Source organism: Neofelis nebulosa, chromosome 8, assembly GCF_028018385.1.
Source record: "Neofelis nebulosa isolate mNeoNeb1 chromosome 8, mNeoNeb1.pri, whole genome shotgun sequence".
Lineage (NCBI taxonomy): Eukaryota > Metazoa > Chordata > Mammalia > Carnivora > Felidae > Neofelis > Neofelis nebulosa.
Window position 1 is genome coordinate 33,921,068 of NC_080789.1, and position 21,227 is coordinate 33,942,294.

A 21,227-nucleotide genomic window follows, 5' to 3' on the forward strand; every position below is an offset into this window, starting at 1 on the left:
CCAAGTAGGCAAAACCAATTACGGACTTAGCTGCCCACAGGAAAACTCATGTTAAAAGCTGACAGAACCACAACTATCATTAAACTAAATATTCAGGCTAAGCAATGTTCCTTTAATGAATATGCTTTCTTGTTATAAAATATTTCTCTGAAAAGTACAAATCAGCAAGGAAACTTAAGTTATTTGCCAGGCACAGGTAACACTGGGAAATAAGCATAAGAATTTCCAATGAGATTAGATATTTGCTCAACATTTCTTCTGGTAAATACTACATGTTAAATATTTATAGTTTGATTAAATCAATTTCCGGAATCCGAACCATGAACCTGGTTTACTTAACCCCCATTGTCTCCAAAACACATTCTTTACACATTCCTTTCCCTTTTGTCTGTTTATGGGAATTATGTATTATAGCTACCCTGCAATTATTTTATGTAGAGGGCTTTTCTTACTCCGCATGCTTGGCTTACTTCCTAGAAAACTAAATTAGCATTAGAACATAAACCTAGTGATTTTTTTCTGTGTGTGTGTGTGTGCGTGTGTGTGCGTGTATCCTTAACCTCCTGTGCCTCAGTTTCCTAATCTGTAAAATAGATTTAACAATACCACCCATATGGTAGGGTTGTTATTAAAATTAACTGAGTTAATATATATAAAGCCCTTACAAAAATGCCTGACATGTACTAAGCATTCAACAAAGTGAGCTATTATCCAATGTATCCTCTCACACACACCCACCTCTCCCCAGTCACTCTACTATTTTTTTAAGTACCTGTCCTTCAATTACCAAGTCCACACATAATCATGTGAAATTACTATTTGAAAGGATCTTCTTGGTGCACCTAGGTAGCTCAGTGGGTTGAACATCTGACTCTTGATCACAGCTCGGTTCTTGATCTCAGTGTTGTGATTTCAAGTCCCCTGTTGGGCTCCACACTGGGTACATACTTAAAAAAAAAAAAAAGTGTGAGGTCTACTTTACAGATAAATCTGAAATATTTTTATTTATTTATTTTTAAGTAAACTCTACCCCTAAAATAGGGCTTGAACTCATGACCCCAAGATCAAGAGCTGCAAGCTCCACCAACTGAGCCAGCCAAGCACCCCTATGGACAAGATCTAAATCAACATATTGCTCAAATTAAATCTCTTGAACCTCTTTTATTTACTCAGACTTTCTACAAAGAGTTATAGAAGTGGAGAATATATTGAAAACATTGAGGTCAATTACTGTTTTTATTATTATTTATTAAATAGGATTTAAGTTTTGTTATTTTTTTTTTAGGTTTTGGAATTCCATAGCATATTTGTTCAGAGTGTATCTCATGATTTTCAATATTGTTTAAGATGATCTTGAATTTTCAAAATCTCTCTTTGTAAGCATATCTTTGCTGCTTCTGAGCTATATGACAAATTCCTGAACATAAGGATCGTCTTATCTTGCATTTTATCCTCCCCATTTATTCACATTAGCTAAAACTACTGTTTCATTGACACATGAACGTTGAAGCAAGTTATAAAAACTCATACACCATAATTCAGAATGGACAGCTTATTTGGAGGATAGCTAACTTGGTATGGATTCAGTTAATTTATATAGAACTTTTTTATTTTTAATACCTTTTTTTCTTTTGAGAGAGATTTTATACTCAGGAGCCTGTGCAAGAAGGGATGCAGGGGACAGGAAGAGGGAGAGAGGGAGAAGGAGAAGGAGAGGGAGAGGGAGGGGGAGATGAAGAGGAAGGAGGAGGGGGAGAGGGAGAGGGGGAGAGGAGGAGGGGGAGGGGGAGAGGGAGAGGGGGAGAGGGGGAGGAAATCTTAAGCAGGTTCCACACCCAGCATGGAGCCATCACCTGAGCCAAAAGTCACCCAAGCATCCCTTTTTAAAAATACATTTAAGCCTTTATCTTTACCCAATTTTGTTTCTAGATTTCTGTTTGTGTTTGGGTCATTCCTTTAGTCTTATTACAAAGCTGCCCAATCATATACAAAATAAAAATTTTCTGTAACATAATAATGATAAAACTAAGTAACTTATTAGCTAAACTAGTTATAGTTGTACTGTGATAACTTTGATTATCGGGAAAAGATGCTATTAAATTTCAAAGTATGATATTTTATTTTGAAAATAGCCTGTGACTTATAATTTAAACATTCAGCAACCAAATTGATTATTTATGGCATCCTCAGCATTTTAATTTTATCATTGGTATGGAGTTAAGCTTGTAAACACAAATATTAGTTTATAACCTTTGGTATGGAACTTAATTTGGTAAACTTGCTTTTTATCATCATCCATTTTTATTCTTTAATGAATTATATGCTTTAATTCAAAGAAATGTAAATTCCTACAAGGTATTATCAGACTTGAGCCTGAGATAAATATACTGAAATCAAATTTCTTTTCTTGGGGCGCCTGGGTGGCGCAGTCGGTTAAGCGTCCGACTTCAGCCAGGTCACGATCTCACGTTCCGTGAGTTCGAGCCCCGCGTCAGGCTCTGGGCTGATGGCTCGGAGCCTGGAGCCTGCTTCCGATTCTGTGTCTCCCTCTCTCTCTGCCCCTCCCCCGTTCATGCTCTGTCTCTCTCTGTCCCAAAAATAAAAAAAAAAAAAAAAAAAAAAAAATTTCTTTTCTTATTATTGTTTTGTAGCTCTCTTTTCTATTCATCATTTCTGAAACTTTCATTGTTGGGTTATTCTATCTCTGTGTTATTTACTGATGTGTTTTTAATATGAGTGCCACATACAATGAGCTACATGTTGAAGAGTTAAATGGACGGGACTTCATACACTGTGAGAGTTATAATTTATTTGGGTACAGTGTTTTGCAAAAGAACTGCCTAAGAATGGTTTTTATAACTTCATACTCATCCATCATACCTATAAAAAAAATCTATTATGAGGCATTAAAATCTTCTTTCTCCTGGATCAGAATCTCCTTGCAGGAACTTTTTTTTTTCCTGTATTGCTCTTTGTATTTCATTTACCAGAATAGAGGACACAAAAATGAATGACATATGTATTCATACTGGAGCAGTTCCAGTTGTGTTCCTTGATATGGCATGGAACTGCACAGTGATATCATAAAATTAACTCCTCTATCTTCTGAGGATTAGAAATGTGTTTTGAGGTTTAAGAGATAATTTGAAGGGAATATTCATAATGTTTGCTTTGTATTCAGCAGTCGGCACAAATGACCAGATATCTATCTATGTATCTATTTATTTATTTGTTTATTTTGATTTTTAAAAAATGTTTATTTTTGAGAGAGAGAGAGTGCACAGGTTCACTAACTGAGCCACCCAGGTGCCCCAAGTCCTAATTAGTTTTAGATGTCAAATTTCAATTAAAGTTTAATGTCTACTATGTACTAGGAATAAATGTTACTCTTTGATTTATTCTCCTGTGCCTCAACCTCAGTGCCCTTTTCCTCTGGATAGCTGAATAAAGATGGCCAAAGTTTGGGGCACCTGGGTGGCTAAGTTTGTTAAGTGTCTGACTCTAGGTTTCAGTTCAGGTCATGATCTCACAGTTGGTTAGCTCGAGCCCTGCATCGGGCTTTGTGCTGACAGCACAGTGTCTCCTTGGGACTATTTCTCTTCATGTTTCTCTGCTCCTCCCCGTGTCTCTCTCTCTCTCTCTCTCTCTCTCTCTCTTTCTCAAAATAAATAAACTTAAAAAAATGGCCAAAGTTTATCCATTTATCTTCATTTTTTCTCTCCTTTCATACTGAATTTTTTCTCAGTAAATATATATTTTCTGAGATCTTCAAGTTGGCATTGTAATATCTTAGTAAATTCTTTATCTTAAAACTTCCTGATTTAGACAATTTATTTTCTGATGCTTTGTGCATAATTACTCAATAGAAGTATATTGAAGAATACTTGAGTGTGTGAATATTGCATTTGTAATTACAAGCCAACTCATCTTAATTCTGTATGATTATTTTTGTGATGTTAATATTAATTATCAATGGAGAAATATTTTTAATTTCCGGTTTGACAGTAGAGTGAATTCAGAATTCCAGTATTTAATTTTAATTATTATTTCTGCGTGAATATGGAAAAGTACCTGTAAGTGAAGTTAATACATGCTGTTGAAGAATTTTACTTAGCATAGAAATCTTAATTTTTTGGTGATATCCCAAAAAAGGCACATACTGAATAATGAAATTCTTGCAGAATAATATATATATTTTAGTGTAGTGCAACTCATTAGCACAATTTTAATCAAAATCAGAGAGTTATAAAATGAGAGAAAGATTAAAAGCATTCTTGGATCATCTGTGAGCTATATATTATATTAATGATGTTTTTAAATGTTTCTTATTAGCCAAACAGTTAGTTATATTGGAAGTACACATGCAAAAAAAAAATTGACAAGTGGAACCAGGTGGAAAAATATTGTTAGACAGGTTGGAAAGTATTTGTAAAATAATATTGTTAACTACTATAGCAAGGTCAGTAAGATTGTTGAATAAGCATACTAAAAACACTACGCCCCTCTCTGCATTAAATAATAACAGTAATTTTGTTATTAGTTTAATAACCTGTATTTACCCAGTACATTTTTCACAATTCTCTAAGCTCTTTTACTCATTCTCTTATGTGATATTTGTAGCAACCTTGTGAAAAATGTGAGTCAGATATTACAGTATTACAGTGAAGGGTACGGAGGATTAGAAAAAAATGATTTCTCGGAATTAACAATGACTTAGTGATAGCTAAGATGAAATCATAAATTGAAAATTTCAGGTCCATTTGTTCCCACTACACTTTTTTGCACATCTTCACAAATAAATGTTATTAATGTTTCAAAGGGAAAAAATTTGAAGCATGTGATAAAATGCTGTAAATGTTATTTTCTTCTGTATAAATAACTAATTTTTTACCTAGTTTAAAATAAATTAACCAGAGGTGTGATAAGTGAGAAAACAGAATATTTTCATGAGAATCTTGGGGTATATGCAATATTATCATATTTAATAAAGTATTAAAATACATAATTAAAAACCATATGCGAGTAAGAAATGTCACATATACTACATAGTTATAGACATAGTGTAATATATATTTAGAATATGTAGTAAAATCTGTTGGATATTTCAGTTTAGTTTTAATTCAGTTTCCAGTGAGTAAAACATAGTAAAAGATGATTGCATGAAACAGTTCTGTATTGATGGGAGTCACAGACACTTAGATATTTAGATATTAATAGCATTTTCCTCTATTTCTCATTAATCATTCTTGAAATATACCAACGAGTTCAAGTCAAAACACAATATAATCTTATTCAATTTTTCAAATATATTTCATTGTACAATTCCTTAATTTTTATTGATCTTTCTGTTTTTAATTAGAAGCAAAATTTGAGGTTCACTACTTTATGTAAGGCATTTAATTTTTTTTTTATTCATTGGTTTTGCTTCCTTAAAGTGGATACCATAACGTAAATAACCTTGATACATGTGACAATATGATAACTGATTTACATCTTCCTGGTTATATTATTTATTCAGGAAATTTCATTGAAAATAAGATATGAGGAATGTTTAGTACCATACTTTGAAGTTTATTTATATATTTTTTAGTAATCTCTACATCCAACATGGGGTTCGAACTCATGACCCCAAGATCAAGAGTCAAGAGTCACATGCTCTTCTGACTGGGCCAGCCAGATGCCCCACTGAGTACTGTACTTTGAAGCCATGATCTGACTAAATTCTGGCTTATAGAATTTCATATCTTCTTACAGTTTGTATGAGTGAACATTTATCAAAATAACGGAGAATTTAGATTGGTGTCAATTAAATGTGAGCATAGTAGTTATTTTATTCTTATACATGTACAGTTTTTGAGTAAATGTTTTTACTTTACAATGTAATCTAAAAGTTATAAATTTTAAATCCTATAACCCAAGCAAACCCCAGTTTATAACCATTTGAACTACATGAATAATATACACTTGCAGTTATGGTATTTTTACATAACCTCTTATCTGGATGTCCACCTGTTGGTTACTCCCTCCTAGACTATCTAGAGAGAATCATTCCTGCAGCCTCCATCCATGTTAACCTTACCATCTGCCATTAATCCCTTTGTCACTACTCCTTTCATATTATACACTTAGATACATAAGACTCTCAATACTTGCTTTTATCCTAGAAAGTCAATGAAATAATTACAGATTTGAAGGCAAATTTATATTTATAAATGTATATTTATAATAAAGCCAGGAGTTTGATTATACTAGGTGGAAAATTAATTTTATATGAAAAATGCATTGAGCTTTAAGCAATTAATTTAAAAATAATTTTAAGAATGTAAGCAGTTCATAAATAGGAAAATATTTGTGAGTAGGTATTCATAATGGCTATTATAATTTATTTTCAGGGATTAGTCGTAAGTTAATATCAAAAGCCAGAGTTGGAAAGAACACTTCTACCTTCTAGTTTTGTGAGTTTTGGCAAGTAACTTAACTTCTCTTTGTCTCAGTTCCCTCATCTGTAGGATGATGGGATGATGTTACTGTCTACAGTACACATGAGTTCTTAAAAATCAAGGGTGCTGCAAGTCAAGAAATGCCTAAATTAAAAGTAACTTTGTTGGTTTAAAAATGCCAAATATTAACAAACACATTTCCAATATACAGGAAAAAAAATAATTTGTGCTCTTAAGTAATTTTGAGTGAGCAAGGGCAAAGTATAGAGAGCTGAGAAGAAAAGGAAAAAAAATTGTTAATCAGATTGACAATGTGTTTATAAGTGAAACTAAAGCACTGCGATAAAAATATAAAATAGAAATGAATTATTGAGATAAGGCATTTATAAATTAAAGCTCTATTACCTTTCACTTTTTGTGTGGTTATAGTATGTTCTCTGTAAAGTTTCAGGTCCAGTAAAATTTTTATCTCTTATTTCCCCAATAAACACGTACAAAAGCAATACAGGGGCACCTGGGTGGCTCAGTCAGTTGAGTGTCCGACTTCAGCTCAGGTCATGATCTCGTGGTTTGTGGGTTCGAGCCCTGCGTCGGGCTCTGTGTTGACAGCTCAGAGCCTGGAGCCTGCTTTGGATTCTGTGTCTCTGCCTCTCTCTGCCCCTCCCATGCTCATGCTCTGTCTCTGTCTCTCAGTAATAAATAAATGTTAAAAAAAAAATTTTTTTTTAAAAACGAAACAAAGTAAAACCAAATAAACAACTCTTAGGCATGCTACTTGTGTATTTCTTTTGCATTAAAATTGGAGATTATGTCTCAACTACTAGATTTGAATCACTAGGTGAGAACTGTTTGTGACATTATATTGCTAACAAACCAGTTTTTCTAGTCTAAGTTTGTATTTTTAACCTTTTGTTGCATATGTATTTGCAGTTGTCATTACTTATACTAGATGGTGAAATCACAAAAGTTGGGAAGGGAATATTTTAAGAGTTCTAGTCCTAGTATTAAATTCTTTATATCACATGATTATGTCTGTTGAGTATGTGATCAAATGAAAACAATTATTTCTACAAGGTAGTGATTATTTAAGACTCCTAAATTGGTGTAATTTTGATTAATATCTATTTTATAAATATTTTGGCAAATTACATTGGCCCGATGCTGGGTGCCATCAGGCTAGCATTTAGAAACCACTGATGAAATAATAATCTTAAAACTACAACTGGCAAGTATTCCCTTCCCAACCCTAGCATTGTTTCCCGCAATAAGCCAGGAATACTGCCTTTGAAATTATACATGTCTTTTTGTCATCTGCATTTCCATGATTGTGTTGACCACAGAGGAGGTGTCAGCTAATATTTGCCAAATAAATGGATAGAAATTCAATTGGAGCTCTACTATAAAACGAATACAGTACTTTTAAATACTTTAAGCCTGCTAAAAAGTAGAATTTAAACATGATGAATCTTCTGCTAGGTATGGAAGGTTTATTACTGAAATTCACTGGTCATTACTTTTAAACGTGTTCAATCAAGAGGCAGAATTTTTAATATTATCAAGTTTGAATAATGGTTGTAAAAATTCCTCAAAATATTTAGAGATAACTGGCTCTAAATATTTAGAGATAGCTATCTGGGTGGCCCAACTGGTTAAGTGTCTGACTTTTAATCTCAGCTCAGGTCATGAGCTCTTGGTCATAAGAGTGAGCCCCACATTGGGCTCTGTGCTGACAGCACAGAGCCTGCTTGAGATTCTCTCTCTTCCTCTCTCTTTGCCCCTACCCTGCTTGCTCTCTCTCTCAAATAAAGAAATAAATATTAAACGACAAAAAAGCAAGGTTTGGAACCAGTCAGAATGTGAGCTTATCACAAAGGCACTAATTTTCTCATATGTGGAAATAATGCAGAATTAATAATATGGAATTAATAATGTGGAAATAATGTGATCTTTTTTGATTGTGCAAAATGACCATAAGGGTTACGTTATCCACATGAGCTGAAAATTCGCAGATACCTAGGGGAAGCCACAATAGAGAAACACTCTATCCTTCCAAAAGAAAAAAAAAGATCCCAACTGGAGTAGATGTGGATGTGGAGTAGATGTGGATGCGGAGTAGATGTGGATGTGGCTGTATTGGGGAATTGTCATGTACATCATCATTCTTATTCTTGGTAGGATACCAAAGGATTTCCTGACCTCTGCTTCCCAGTCTTCTTCACAGCTGTAGTGTAGGGCTGAAGAGTTTACAGGTCATGTGACATCCTTTCTTAGAGACCCAGAACTTATGCTTCCCATCCAAAAACTGGAACAGGACATGGGGACTATTCAAAGACAACAGTAAGGACTTATATATATGAGTTTTGTCAGCCAACAGAGATGCCCAGACCTGTCAGAAATCCTTCAGTACTGCATCAGAGTAGGGACATGCTTAATAAGGAAAAAGTGCAGAAGGTAACATAGTCTTACACACTTTTCTCCATAGCTGGCCATTGGGAAAAGCCCTCCCTTGATCAACTGAGTGTTCTAACGGCAAATTAGAGTTTCATTGTTCCATTCCATTCTGGAAAATTTATATAATAAAGTTCTTTAAAAAATAGTTTATTTTATGATTTTTTTTTCCAATTTAATCCACATATCTAAATCACCAAATTAGATGTGCCTGGCTGGCTTAGTCAGTAGAGCATGTGACTCTTTATCGTAGGGTTGTAAATTTGATCCCCATGTTGGGTGTAGAGATTACTTAAAAAAAAAATCTTAGAAAACCATCAAACCAATAAACTTGTTTTTATACTATCAAGGTTAGACCTGTACTCTAGAACTTGTTTTCTTGCTTGGGTTTAAACTCTCAATGCACCACTAACTGACTAAATAAGTCATTAAAAACCCCTGTGCTTCAGTTTCTTTATCTGTAAAATGGTGACAATATTATTACCTACCTACAGATTTGTAAGGATTAAATAACTCGATAAATGCAAAGAGTTTAGAACAGTTTTATTTATTAAATGTTTTCTGACTGATGGTTATAATTAGTGCTACTTATTTTTAGTAAGATTTTTTTTAGAGTTTAACCATGAACACTAAAAAATAAAATAAAGATGCCCTACGGTCTTAGTTTTAATGTAATAGCTATTGACGTCATCTGACAAGGTAGATAATTACAATTACTCAATTTTGTTATTTTTACCATTACTTACAAAAAATACATATTGAAATAGTTATAATTTAACATACAGTAAGTGCATGGAGTGTGCCTTACTTCTTTTCAAATCATGCATTTTAGTAAGTGAACTTCTAGCTTCATAAAGTAAAAAAAAACAAAGTTTGTTAATTTTGGGTATTATATATACACGATCAAAACAGATGAAGGTAATGATTAATGTAGAGGCAATTTGTGCTGTAGACCCATGACCCAGATAGTAGTTAGTATCAAGTTACTTTGAGTAATTATTTGTTTTTGCTTAGAATGCATTTGTGTGCTGTTTTTATACTAATTTTAATATGAAAGCAATTCTGTTATCCTAAATTCTACCTACTTTTTGACTGCTTCAAATTATTAAATGAGTTGTAGATATTATCAAATATCACATTATTCAATGCTGGGTCATTAAATGTGAAATACTTTATAAGAGAACAATCATAGCCCAGTATGATTTTTTGAATATTTGTTTATATAATTTGGATACAGTTGGATATTTAAATTGTACTGGGGACTCTTTGTCATTTGGTGTCAGTGATTTGTTCCTTCATCTTATGACCTCAGGAGAGTCAATAAAGATAATAATGTAGGATTAGTTACTATTGGTATTAAAACATAAATACTGTAAATTCTAAATGTTAAAAGATTCTAGAAGTCAGGGAAAATTTCTTCCATACATGCCTCATGAGTCATATGCTTTGAGGGTGCTACATAAATAAAGTAACATAACTCACAACAAGCCAATTCTATTCAAAATTCTTGTCTCCATAAATCATTTTGGATGATAACTCACTTTATATCATCTTTTCTTAACGTTCTTTTAAATAGATATAATGAAAGACACGGTCAATTTGATTTACACTCATGATGCAAATATCATCGCAGAAATTCTCTACTAGGTGTAGCCTACAAAGCACGGAACTTTCTTGCTTCTTTTACTGTGTGTTTTTTTTTTCTTCAGAAAACTGATTTTTCCCCATCCCTCTTTGCTACAAAAGAAATTATTAGCAAGTCTTTACTTGTATGTATGTCCCAACTCTGACCACATCCTAATACCTCTGCAGCTAAAACCCTAGTCCAGGCAATTCTTCTCTCTTTCTCATATGTCAGCACTAGGCTTTCAACTAAGTCTTCCTGCCTCTGCTTTTGCTCCTTATTTTCTTTACAGTCCATTCCAAAAACAATCCAGATATACTTAAAACATAAATTTGATCATATCCCTCCTACACTTAAAATTTTCCCATGGCTTCTCACTAAAACGAACAAAACCCAAATTCCTCATAATGGGTATGCCTTTCTGCTAGATCCCATCACCTATCACTTGACCTTTCCTTCCCTCCAGCAACAACCCCTGACTCTACTACCCTCAGCCTCCAACTACCTTCCTGTTCTTTCTGTCCCTAGAATGTACCTTGTGACATTTGCACTTCGGTTCACTCTAGAATTCTTCCCTTAGGTCTCTGATTGCCTTCTCAAAATGTATGCCCTTGTTCGAGTGTCATCTTCTTAGAGAAGTATCTCCCAAATACTCTGGATAAAATTGACTTCTCTTTCTTCCAAATGATTCCCTATATCTTCATCCTGTTTGATTTTCTTTCTAGTATTTACCACTACCTGTTATTATACTGATCACACATTTATACCCGTTCTCACCTTTGTGTACTGCTTTAGTATTTTCAGACATGTCTGGCACACGGTTGGCATATAATAAGAATTTGTTGAATGAAAAAATGACTATTTTCAGTAATGGGCTTTTTAAAAAATGTTTATTTATTTTTGAGAGAGAGAGAGAGAGCAGGGGAGGGGAAGAGAGAGAGGGAGAGAGTAGGCTCTGCATTGTCAGAGCAGACCCCAACCTGGGGCTCAAACCCATGAGCTGCGGGATCATGACCTGAGTCGATATCAAAAGTCAGATGCTTAACTGAATGAGCCACTCACGTGCTTCAATAATGGACTGTTTTTAACTCTGTGATCCTCAGCATCATCCCACCATTCCTTCCTATGCTATGTTTCCGTGGTCTTTAGTCCCAAGGCTCCAACAAAACTTATCTTATTTTATCTCCCCTTATTCATTTATACTTTGATTATTGTTTTAACTCTAGCAGTTCTAATTATAGTTATACCACCTCTGGCTTCTATAGATAAAATGGCCTCAGTTGTCTTTGACGACAACTGCTCTTTCCAGAGCCCACTAAGAAATAAAAGGAAGTTACGATATTTTCCTTGATTTTTTTTCTTGCAGTAAAACTTCTGATTCTTATGTAGTCTCAGCCTCAAATGCATCTCTCATTAAGGATAAAATCTAGAAAGGGTATTAAAGTTAAACCATCTTTCTGAGTTTACACAGGTGATGACAGAAATATAATGTACTTTGTTTTTCTTTCAGATCTCCCACTAAAGACATGGATTCAGAAGAGAAGGAAATTGTGGTTTGGGTTTGCCAAGAAGAGAAGATTGTCTGTGGGCTAACTAAACGCACCACCTCTGCTGATGTCATCCAGGCTTTGCTTGAGGAACATGAGACTACATTGGGAGAGAAACGATTTCTGCTGGGGAAGCCCAGTGATTACTGCATCATAGAAAAGTGGAGAGGCTCAGAACGGGCTCTTCCTCCACTCACTAGAATCCTGAAGCTTTGGAAAGCTTGGGGAGAGGAGCAGCCCAATATGCAATTTGTTTTGGTTAAAGCAGATGCTTTCCTTCCAGTTCCACTGTGGCGAACAGCAGAAGCCAAATTAGTGCAAAACACAGAAAAAGTGTGGGAACTCAGTCCAGCAAATTACATGAAGACGTTACCGCCAGATAAACAAAAGAGAATAGTCAGAAAAACTTTCCGGAAACTGGCTAAAATTAAGCAGGACACTGTGTCCCATGATCGAGATAGTATGGAGACATTAGTTCATCTGATTATTTCCCAGGACCATACTATTCATCAGCAAGTCAAGAGAATGAAAGAGCTGGATCTGGAAATTGAGAAGTGTGAAGCGAAGTTCCATCTCGATAGGGTAGAAAATGATGGAGAAAATTATGTCCAGGATGCATATTTAATGCCCAGTTTCAGCGAAGTCAAGCAAAAACTGGACTTGCATTCGAATGAAAACCAGATTCCGGACGACCTGACCGAAAGCGATGGAATTGTACACCTGGAGGAGCAATTAGCATATTACAGAATGCTCATTGATAAGCTTTCCGCTGAAATAGAAAAAGAGGTAAAAAGTGTTTGCGCAGAGATAAATGAAGATGCAGAAGGGGCAGCTGCGAGTGAACTTGAAAGCTCTAATTTAGAAAATGTTAAGTGTGATTTGGAGAAAAGCATGAAAGCCGGTTTGAAAATCCACTCTCACTTGAGTGGCATCCAGAAGGAGATTAAATACACTGACTCATTGCTTCAGATGAAAGCAAAAGAATATGAATTCCTGGCCAAGGAGTTCAGTTCACTTCATCTTAACAACAAAGATGGATGCCAACTGAAGGAAAACAGAGGGAACGAATCTGAGGTCCCCAACAGCGGTGGGGACGGTCCTTCCCTTACTCCGAGAGCACTTAACTTGTATACAAATGACACAGACTCAGACACTGGTATCAGCTCTAACCATAGTCAGGACTCAGAAACAGCTGTAGGAGACGTGCTGCTTCTGTCAACGTAATTTGAATGGCTTCTTTCTGAGCTACTGCAACGTTGTTCACGGTTGTTTAATAGGAAACCTTATTTTAAACATCACGTTCTGAAAAATGATGTAATTCATGTTAAGTATTCGGAAGTAAATAAAAGCTAGAGAAATTTGTAAGTTTATTTTTGACTTAAGATTTCCAAAGTGACCTCATGATTACAAGTTTAGACGATGAGCTGTTTATTAGGAATGCAACACAAATAGCTTGCAGGTGTATAACAGAAATGATTTGATAGGAATTATAATATTTTATAGCTTCTGCAGGAAATGATTTATACAAACAAAACTAATTCTTAATAGTGCAGTCAGTATACTGAAACTGTACACATGAACAAGTAAAATTAAAATGTGCTGTACTATATTTTTTCAAAGCGCTATCATCGGAATTTTTAAATCTGTAAAGTACATGAAAGCTATTGTATAGTAAGTGTATTGATTCAAGTCTTGGTTTTTCTCATTGATGCTTAGAATGTACATCATCTCTGTTCACTTTCTGAACCTCTCTACTTGTTTAGACCTAGACGACAGGAGGTGGGAAGGGCTGCCTTTGGGATATGTGCAAATTCTGGCAGTGGATGGATGGATTGGATGAGAGAGGGCCAAGTGCTGCATTACAATAGCAGTTTTTCTAAAGCCTAACATTAATAAAATTGAAATATGCATGGCCTTTCTCTGACAAAGCAAATCTGATCAAACAAATAACCTGTGCAGGTTTGTTTTGTGAGTGAGGTATGATGTGGGTTACCGAGAAAATCATAGGGTCACAGTACTGTTTCTTTATGCCCTGTCTGCAAAAGTCGAAGAGAGGCAACTTGGGGTCCTTTGTGTGGGTAAAATAGAGGTCTATATGCCATAAGTATTAGCATTTTGTCTCTGAACCTACAGAGAGGAGCTCACATGGACAAAAATCTTTTATTCTAGTACACTAGAATTCAGATTATGTTTGTAGAACTTCATCTAAGGTGCAAACAAACAAAAAAAGTACTAGTTCTAACCCCACTCCTCCCCCAAGTTTGCTGGTAAATGTCCAACAAATTGAATGGCTTGTTTAGATCCTTCCTTCAGTGACACTCATTATAGTACGAGACTAGGTTTGGTTTCACCTGGTTTTTAGGTGGGAAGATTTTTTTTTTTTCTCTCTCTCCCTTCTTTGCTTCTTGCTAGTAAACACATGATGTAATCATATTGAAACAATTAGTTTACTGTTTTATTGTACTGTTAAATAAATACTATTGCAGTTTATTTTTTCTTTACCTGACACTTTTCCTATATGTCAGTGCACATGTAAGTAAGAACATTATCTTACTTAGTTTGAATATATGGATATTGGTGAAGATCCAGTATTTCTTATTTCTTCCCTTTTATTCCCAAGCTTACTGTAGTGCATGTTTAACTGTTTCTTAGCCTACTTTTTTATTACTCCATCCTCCAGGCTTTTCACCAATCTTTGGGAAGATACATATAATATTTTAGTATTTCACTTTTGGGGAACATATGTGTTATCATTTCTTGTACCAAGATAATGCTAAAGGCCTTAGTTGAAGTTGGCTGGTAAAGAAAGTACGAATTTCCATTCCAGGGAAAATATAGTGATAATAGAGTAAGTAATAAGGCTAATATGGGTTTAATAGGGGAAAAAAAAGCAGGTCATTGAATAGTCATCTGAGAAAGAGAAATTTCCAAAAATCCCATTAAATCATTCAGCAATGAGGCAAATTACTGACATATTCATTGTTCACTACTGGGGATTAAATTCAGAAGATCATCATCAATGATAAACCAATTGCAATGTTGTTCTCCAAAAGTGAAAGCCACTTCTTTGGATTACTGTTCAGTGAGAAAATAATAAAAAGAACATTACTTATCTGCTATATAATTAATTGTCTGAATTCAAAAGAAGTTCTGATAAGAAATAGTATTAGACTAGATTTTAGAGTCTTTGAATTCTGCTTTTATATATAGTTAAGCACAGTGATACATTCTAAGAATTACACTTCTATATTTCTACAATAATTTATGTTAAAAACTCTTGTCAGAAAGCAGAAGCATTGACTTAAATTCACTTTAGAATTTCTAGTTGTTCTTTTGTTATACAAATGTGTCTGTGCTTCTGATTCACCATGGTGCACCGCTAATTTAGAATAATACAAATAAATATACTAAACTATAATGCCCTCATCTCTGGAGACGGAACGATTCTTTGTTAAATTGAGAATCTGAATTATAAGTACAGAACTTGATAGAAACGTTAATGTTTTAATCATGTAGAGAATCTTTAAAACAAAGTGTTTATAAATTATTGAGTAACCTGACAGGTTAACTATGAAATTGGTGTATGCAGCTAAGAAGTAGCAAACCAAAGCTGACTATTCTTCCTTCATGGAACAACTTTGATTTTCATAGACTGTACCTTGTTCATCCTTCCCCTCGGAATGCCTCTTTTCCCCTCCATCTGTCATACATTGAGACGTACCCATTTTGTCTTTTCAACATGTTATTTCTTCTATGAAACATTTATTCTGTTCAATCAGTTGTGAGATTTCTGAGCCCAAAACTATTTTAGATGTACTTTTCATAGAGGAGCACATATATTACGGCTTAGCTTATATTTATTTATGGACTTCCCCCTACCAATGTATTTTTTATCGTTTTATCACCTTATCTTCTATCTTGTTAACCATACTCCCTGCAATCAACCTCTTTACCTCCTTGCCCATACTGAATTTTTGCATTGAAATGCTAAATTTTGAAGGCTGCAACCATTTTAAAAATTGTTTCTAAAACATGGTAAATAATGGTCATGCATTTTATATATAAATATGCATTTTAGCAGACTTAAAGCATTAATAGTAATCCGACTTATAGATTCTTTAGGGGAGACACTAAGTCTTTGTGTTATTATGAAAAAAAATAAATTGGCAGGTTTTTTTTAACTTTATTTTTAATTCACAGTTACTGATTTAAGGGAATGCAATTATTGTCTTTTTAAAAGACCTTAAATTGTTAAATTATGGTATTTTCCTCTGCACTGTATGCATGTAGGGCAAAAATATATTCTGTAGAACTGAATATAGTAGTAGACCAAAAAACCCTGAAATATCCTAGATGAAATATCTATTTTATTTTCTCTTTCTAATTCAAAAAATAAAAAATAAATGGCCATTCAGTGTGTAGAAGCTATTCTAATGCATTAAAATTTTATTTTTATATTATTTAAATATCTACTGTGCATGACAAAATATATTTCTGTGGCTGCATTTTATAGTTTTTCAAAGTAGAATTATCATTTTGTTTAGAATGTATTTTTCTAGTGACAAAAGGAATACCTTTTAATCCAGATATAGATTTTTTAAAATATTAGGCTATTTCTTTTTATACTACCTGATTGGTTTAAAAATCTGATGTGACAAATATAAAGTATATATAATTTCTTCAAATGTAACTAATCCAGAATAATAAAAGAAATAGTTATACCCTTTCATGTGATATTGTTTGTTTTTTCTGAGTATGTTATATGACATATTAAAAATAAATTTTCTATTATTTGGAGTTATAATTACTGACCTAACTTACACAAGTTAAGATCAGGTATTATTTCTTAAGAATACCTAGCAAATGAGACCTAATAAAACTTTTTATTAGGTTTCATACATCTCTGTTTCAATTTGTCATGAAAAGTGTCCTCATTTATATATTGGATGGCTGGTTTTATGGCCTGATATCTTGCTTTCTAGAATGAAATCCACTTTAATGTAATAATATTTGATTGTAAATCTTCCCTGCTATTATTTACTTCGCATCAGGTTCTATGCCAAGCATGGAGCCTGCTTAAGATTCTCCCTCTCTTGGGCGCCTGGTGGTTCCATTGGTGTATGACTACCTCTCAGGTCATGATCTTATGGTTCATGGGTTCAAGCCCCACGTCAGGCTCTGTGTTGACAGCTCAGAGCCTGGAGCCTGCTTTGGATTCTGTGTGTCCCTCTGTCTCTGCCCTTCCCCTGCTTATTCTCTGTCTCTCTCCCTCTCTCTCTCTCAAAAAGAAATAAAAAATTAAAATAAAAGATTATCTCTCTCTCTCCCTCTGCCTCTCTCCTGCTTGTGCACTCTCTCAAAAAGGCTTAACCTGTTAATGTTCCTCAACATTAGCTCTCTTGGCATTTTGGCAGCAGAGTTTTTGGCGTGCAACTCATTAATTGCAGAACATTTAGCACCCCTGTGTCCTTCTGCTGGATGTCAGTAGCACGCCTCCAACCCTACATAGGGACAAACAAACAAAAATACCCTTATTAACCCCTCTGGGAGAGGGTGATATTGTCCTTAGTTACAAACAAGGTAGTAATATTGGAGTTTGATGATTATTAAAAGAAAACAGACTTTATCTTTTAAAAATAAAAGAAGAACCATATTGACTACAAATGCATAGAACATTCCACTAAAAAAAGGAGGTAAACATGAGGGTGGGGTCCAATTTAGGATTGTTTTTGTAATAATTGACACCATCTGCATTTGCCAGGAATTCAGCCAGCCCAAGTTGATTTCAAGAATTTTAAAACTTTGTTATTATGCTTCGATAGGTACTGATGCTTGAGAAAGCACTAATCAAGTTATCAGTGTTTGAAACCACTGTCTCATTATGACTATTCTGTAGTTTCTGCTACAACTAAATCAAAGTTCAAAAAAAATTGTCAGTGGAGGGAAGCATATTTCCCTTCAGTATTGTTTAATCCTTATCTATAGGGATGCTTGACAATAGGTTCAAACACTAGTTATTCTTCCGAGATAAGAGAATGTTGCTTACAGAAGTTATTATTTGAGATTCCAGACAATGGCCAGAAAGAAAAACAAAAAGGTAGAGGATTAAAGAACCAACAGTTACTAAATTTACCCATAGTGACTCTGATTTCTATCAGGGTTCCTGGTATTTAGTTCTTATGCTTCTTGACATCATTAGGATTCAAGCTGATACCAGGCACCAGTTCCACCATTCAGATTACTGAAGAATTTTCCACTTGGAACATAAAATAAATGAAACAGTCACCTAAATTTGCTTATGATGATGGCTATAAATCATTAGAAAGTAATTTGGAAATATTGGCATCTATCAACAATCCACACTTATTATAGTTTTCAATTAGTATTCCTATCATTCATCATAAATGAAAGAAAATCTTTCAGAATTTGTGAAAACAAATGCATTTAGGTATTCATCTAGCTTTATGTATAACAGCAAATTAAAAGCACGATCATGAATTTAGTTAAGTTCTGAGGTATTATTTGGGTGAGAAATTTGTAAATATTGATGTTGATGAGACTATACCATAATGTAATCTAGTTTAAAAGAGAGTAATTAAAATGTATACAGAGCACCTTTTTTTTTTTAAGTTTATTTATTTATTTTGAGAGAGAGAGCATATGCGAGTGGGAGAGGGACAGAGAATCCCAAGCAGGCTCCACACTGTCAGCACAGAGCTCAATGCAGGGCTCAAACTCACGAACCTTGAGATTATGACCTAAGCCGAAACCAAGAGTCAGATGCTTAACAAAATTAACCACCCAGATGCCCTTCAACTATGTTTTAAAAAACCCATGCATACCAAAGAGCAAACACATATGAAAATGGAAATGAATAATTTTTGCCGAGAGTTTTTAATTAAAGTGATAATTTGGGCTTAGTATATTTCTTTTCACTATAAGTATATTTTAGGGACATCTGGGTGGCTCAGTCAGTTAAGCAGCCAACTCTTGATTTCTGCCCAGGTCATGATCTCAGTTTGCGAGCTCGAGCCCCACATCAGGGTCTGCATTCACATCACAGGGCCTGCTTCAGATCCTCTGTCTCCCTCTCTCTGCCCCTCCCCCCACCTCTCTCTTTCTCTTCTCAAAAATAAATAAATGTTAAAAAAATTTATAAATATATTTTAAAATATAGAATATTTAGACTCTCAATATAGAGGTTAAGTGAACTGATGGTTACCAGAAGGGAGGTGCAGACAGGACGGGGTTGGGGGAAGGGGTGAAGCAGGTAGAGGGGATCATGATGAGCACTGAGTAATGTATAGAAGGTGTTGAATCACTATACTGTATAACACTGTATGTTATACACTAATACACTAATACACTATACACTAATATAACACTGTATGTTAAGTATACTGGAATTAAAATTTAAAATCTACATAGAGCTTTTATAATTTAAACACATTAAAAAAATTTCCTGTGTATGATATCCCTCTTCTATCTTTGCTAAGGCTCTTTAGAGCCTTTTACAACATCAAACAGCTAGAGAGTGATGTGTAATGAGAAGTTCTAACTGGGAACCAGAAGCCTAAACGCTGTAAGCAAACCATTTGAATCCCAGAATGTCAGATTCCCAACTATATATGTTTTTTGAGACAAGAAAAAGTTAAAAAATCAAATTAGATAACCCTTACAGTTTTTCTCAGCTTGAATTATATAAGGTAATGCATTCAAAGGTTTAGTACATACGTAACAAATACTAGATATTTGCTTATTGTTCTTGGCCTTATTCTCTTTATCTCTGGTAAAGCTTACACATGGTTAAATTGAAATAGCCCACTAACAAAAGAGGGAGTTAAAACTCAAAACTCTGTCTCTGCCAACATTTTCACTCTTATCTCATTTATTTCCAAATTACTTAGGGTGGGACTATAGCATTATTAGCACAGACCTTGATAGACAAAAAAAGTCACATTTATGTTAGCTAAACAATATACGGCCAGGAAAAAGAGAACACCATTTGTGTTTCCACAACAGAAACCCTATGCTGGAAATAGAGGTGGAGAGGAAAATAACCTGTTTTATTTTTATATTGCCCAAGTGTCTAACAGAGATTAGCACGTAGTATTTGCCAAGAGGGCTAGCACAGATTTTGGAACATAAGAGTTGTTCTATAAATGTTAACTATTATTATTGTATGTAATGAAATAACAGTGAAACTTCTATTCTTGAGAAAAATATGCTTACAAACTAGATTCAAAATGAACATACCTCTTTCCCTTCCTGCAAATCCATTCTTTCCTTATTATAATTTAAGTATCTTGGAAAGTACATATTATAGTGTCTATCATTCAGCACAAATACACTGGCATTCATACAGGTACATATTCAAAGTAAGGTTTTTCCATTCCAAGTCCTATTTTTAAAGGTTTTCCCCCCACTCTAAGTAGCGTTTGTCATACTTCAGACAAGAGAGTGGAAAAAGTTTTATACCTTTTTAGAATTGAAACTAAGATTTTAAAATGCTTCTCAACATTACCTTTTATGTATGTGAAATTTTCATGAGTCACTCTCCCCTGGTTATGTGCAGATATTTGGTATAGCCTTTGCTAATGATTTTTCTGCTTTTCAAGTATAGATCATTGACCAAAAACTAAATTACCTTAAGGACAAAGGGCCCAAAAATGAACAAGTAGGCTATATCAGCATCCAACAACACTACCCACTCCTGAGTCCATCTTCCAGTGAAATGTACAGTTGTCAGCTAAAAAGAGGACAGATCACAAAGGAAAATGTCCTTGGGCTGGATATTTACGTGTGAGGCCATCCTGAGCCATGAGTCTTTCTGTGGTAGTTCCCAAACCTGTCTCCACAACAGAATCACAAAGAGTGCTATTTAAAAGACAGATTCCTGAATTTCACCCTGGAGAATGTGATCAAGGAGGTCAGGAATGTGGCCCCATCTTTTGTGTTTTCAAATAGCTACCCAAATCATTCTAAAGCAACGCCATTTGAGTGTGGTTTATGGATTCTAGTAGACCTGGTGACTAAAGATTTCATCAAGCTAAAACAAAAGGATGTGAAGAGCAAGCATTCTCAAGATGACCAAGAGAGGTCACTGGCTTTGAAAAAGATGTAAAAGGTTCTAGGGTCCCAAGCCAAAGGCAATCTGAAATTGGAAAC

General features: G+C 34.5%; 1 protein-coding gene across 1 annotated transcript in view; it reads left to right on the top strand.

The window, feature by feature from the left end:
* Positions 1–16,785, top strand: part of RASSF9 (Ras association domain family member 9) — a 32,463-nt gene extending 15,678 nt beyond the window's left edge. Inside the window, exon 2 of the mRNA XM_058741875.1 lies at positions 12,023–16,785. Coding sequence (XP_058597858.1) covers positions 12,023–13,283 — 1,261 coding nt within the window. The 3' untranslated portion in view covers positions 13,284–16,785. The remainder of the gene's footprint in view (positions 1–12,022) is intronic.
* The last annotated feature ends 4,442 nt before the right edge of the window (positions 16,786–21,227 follow it).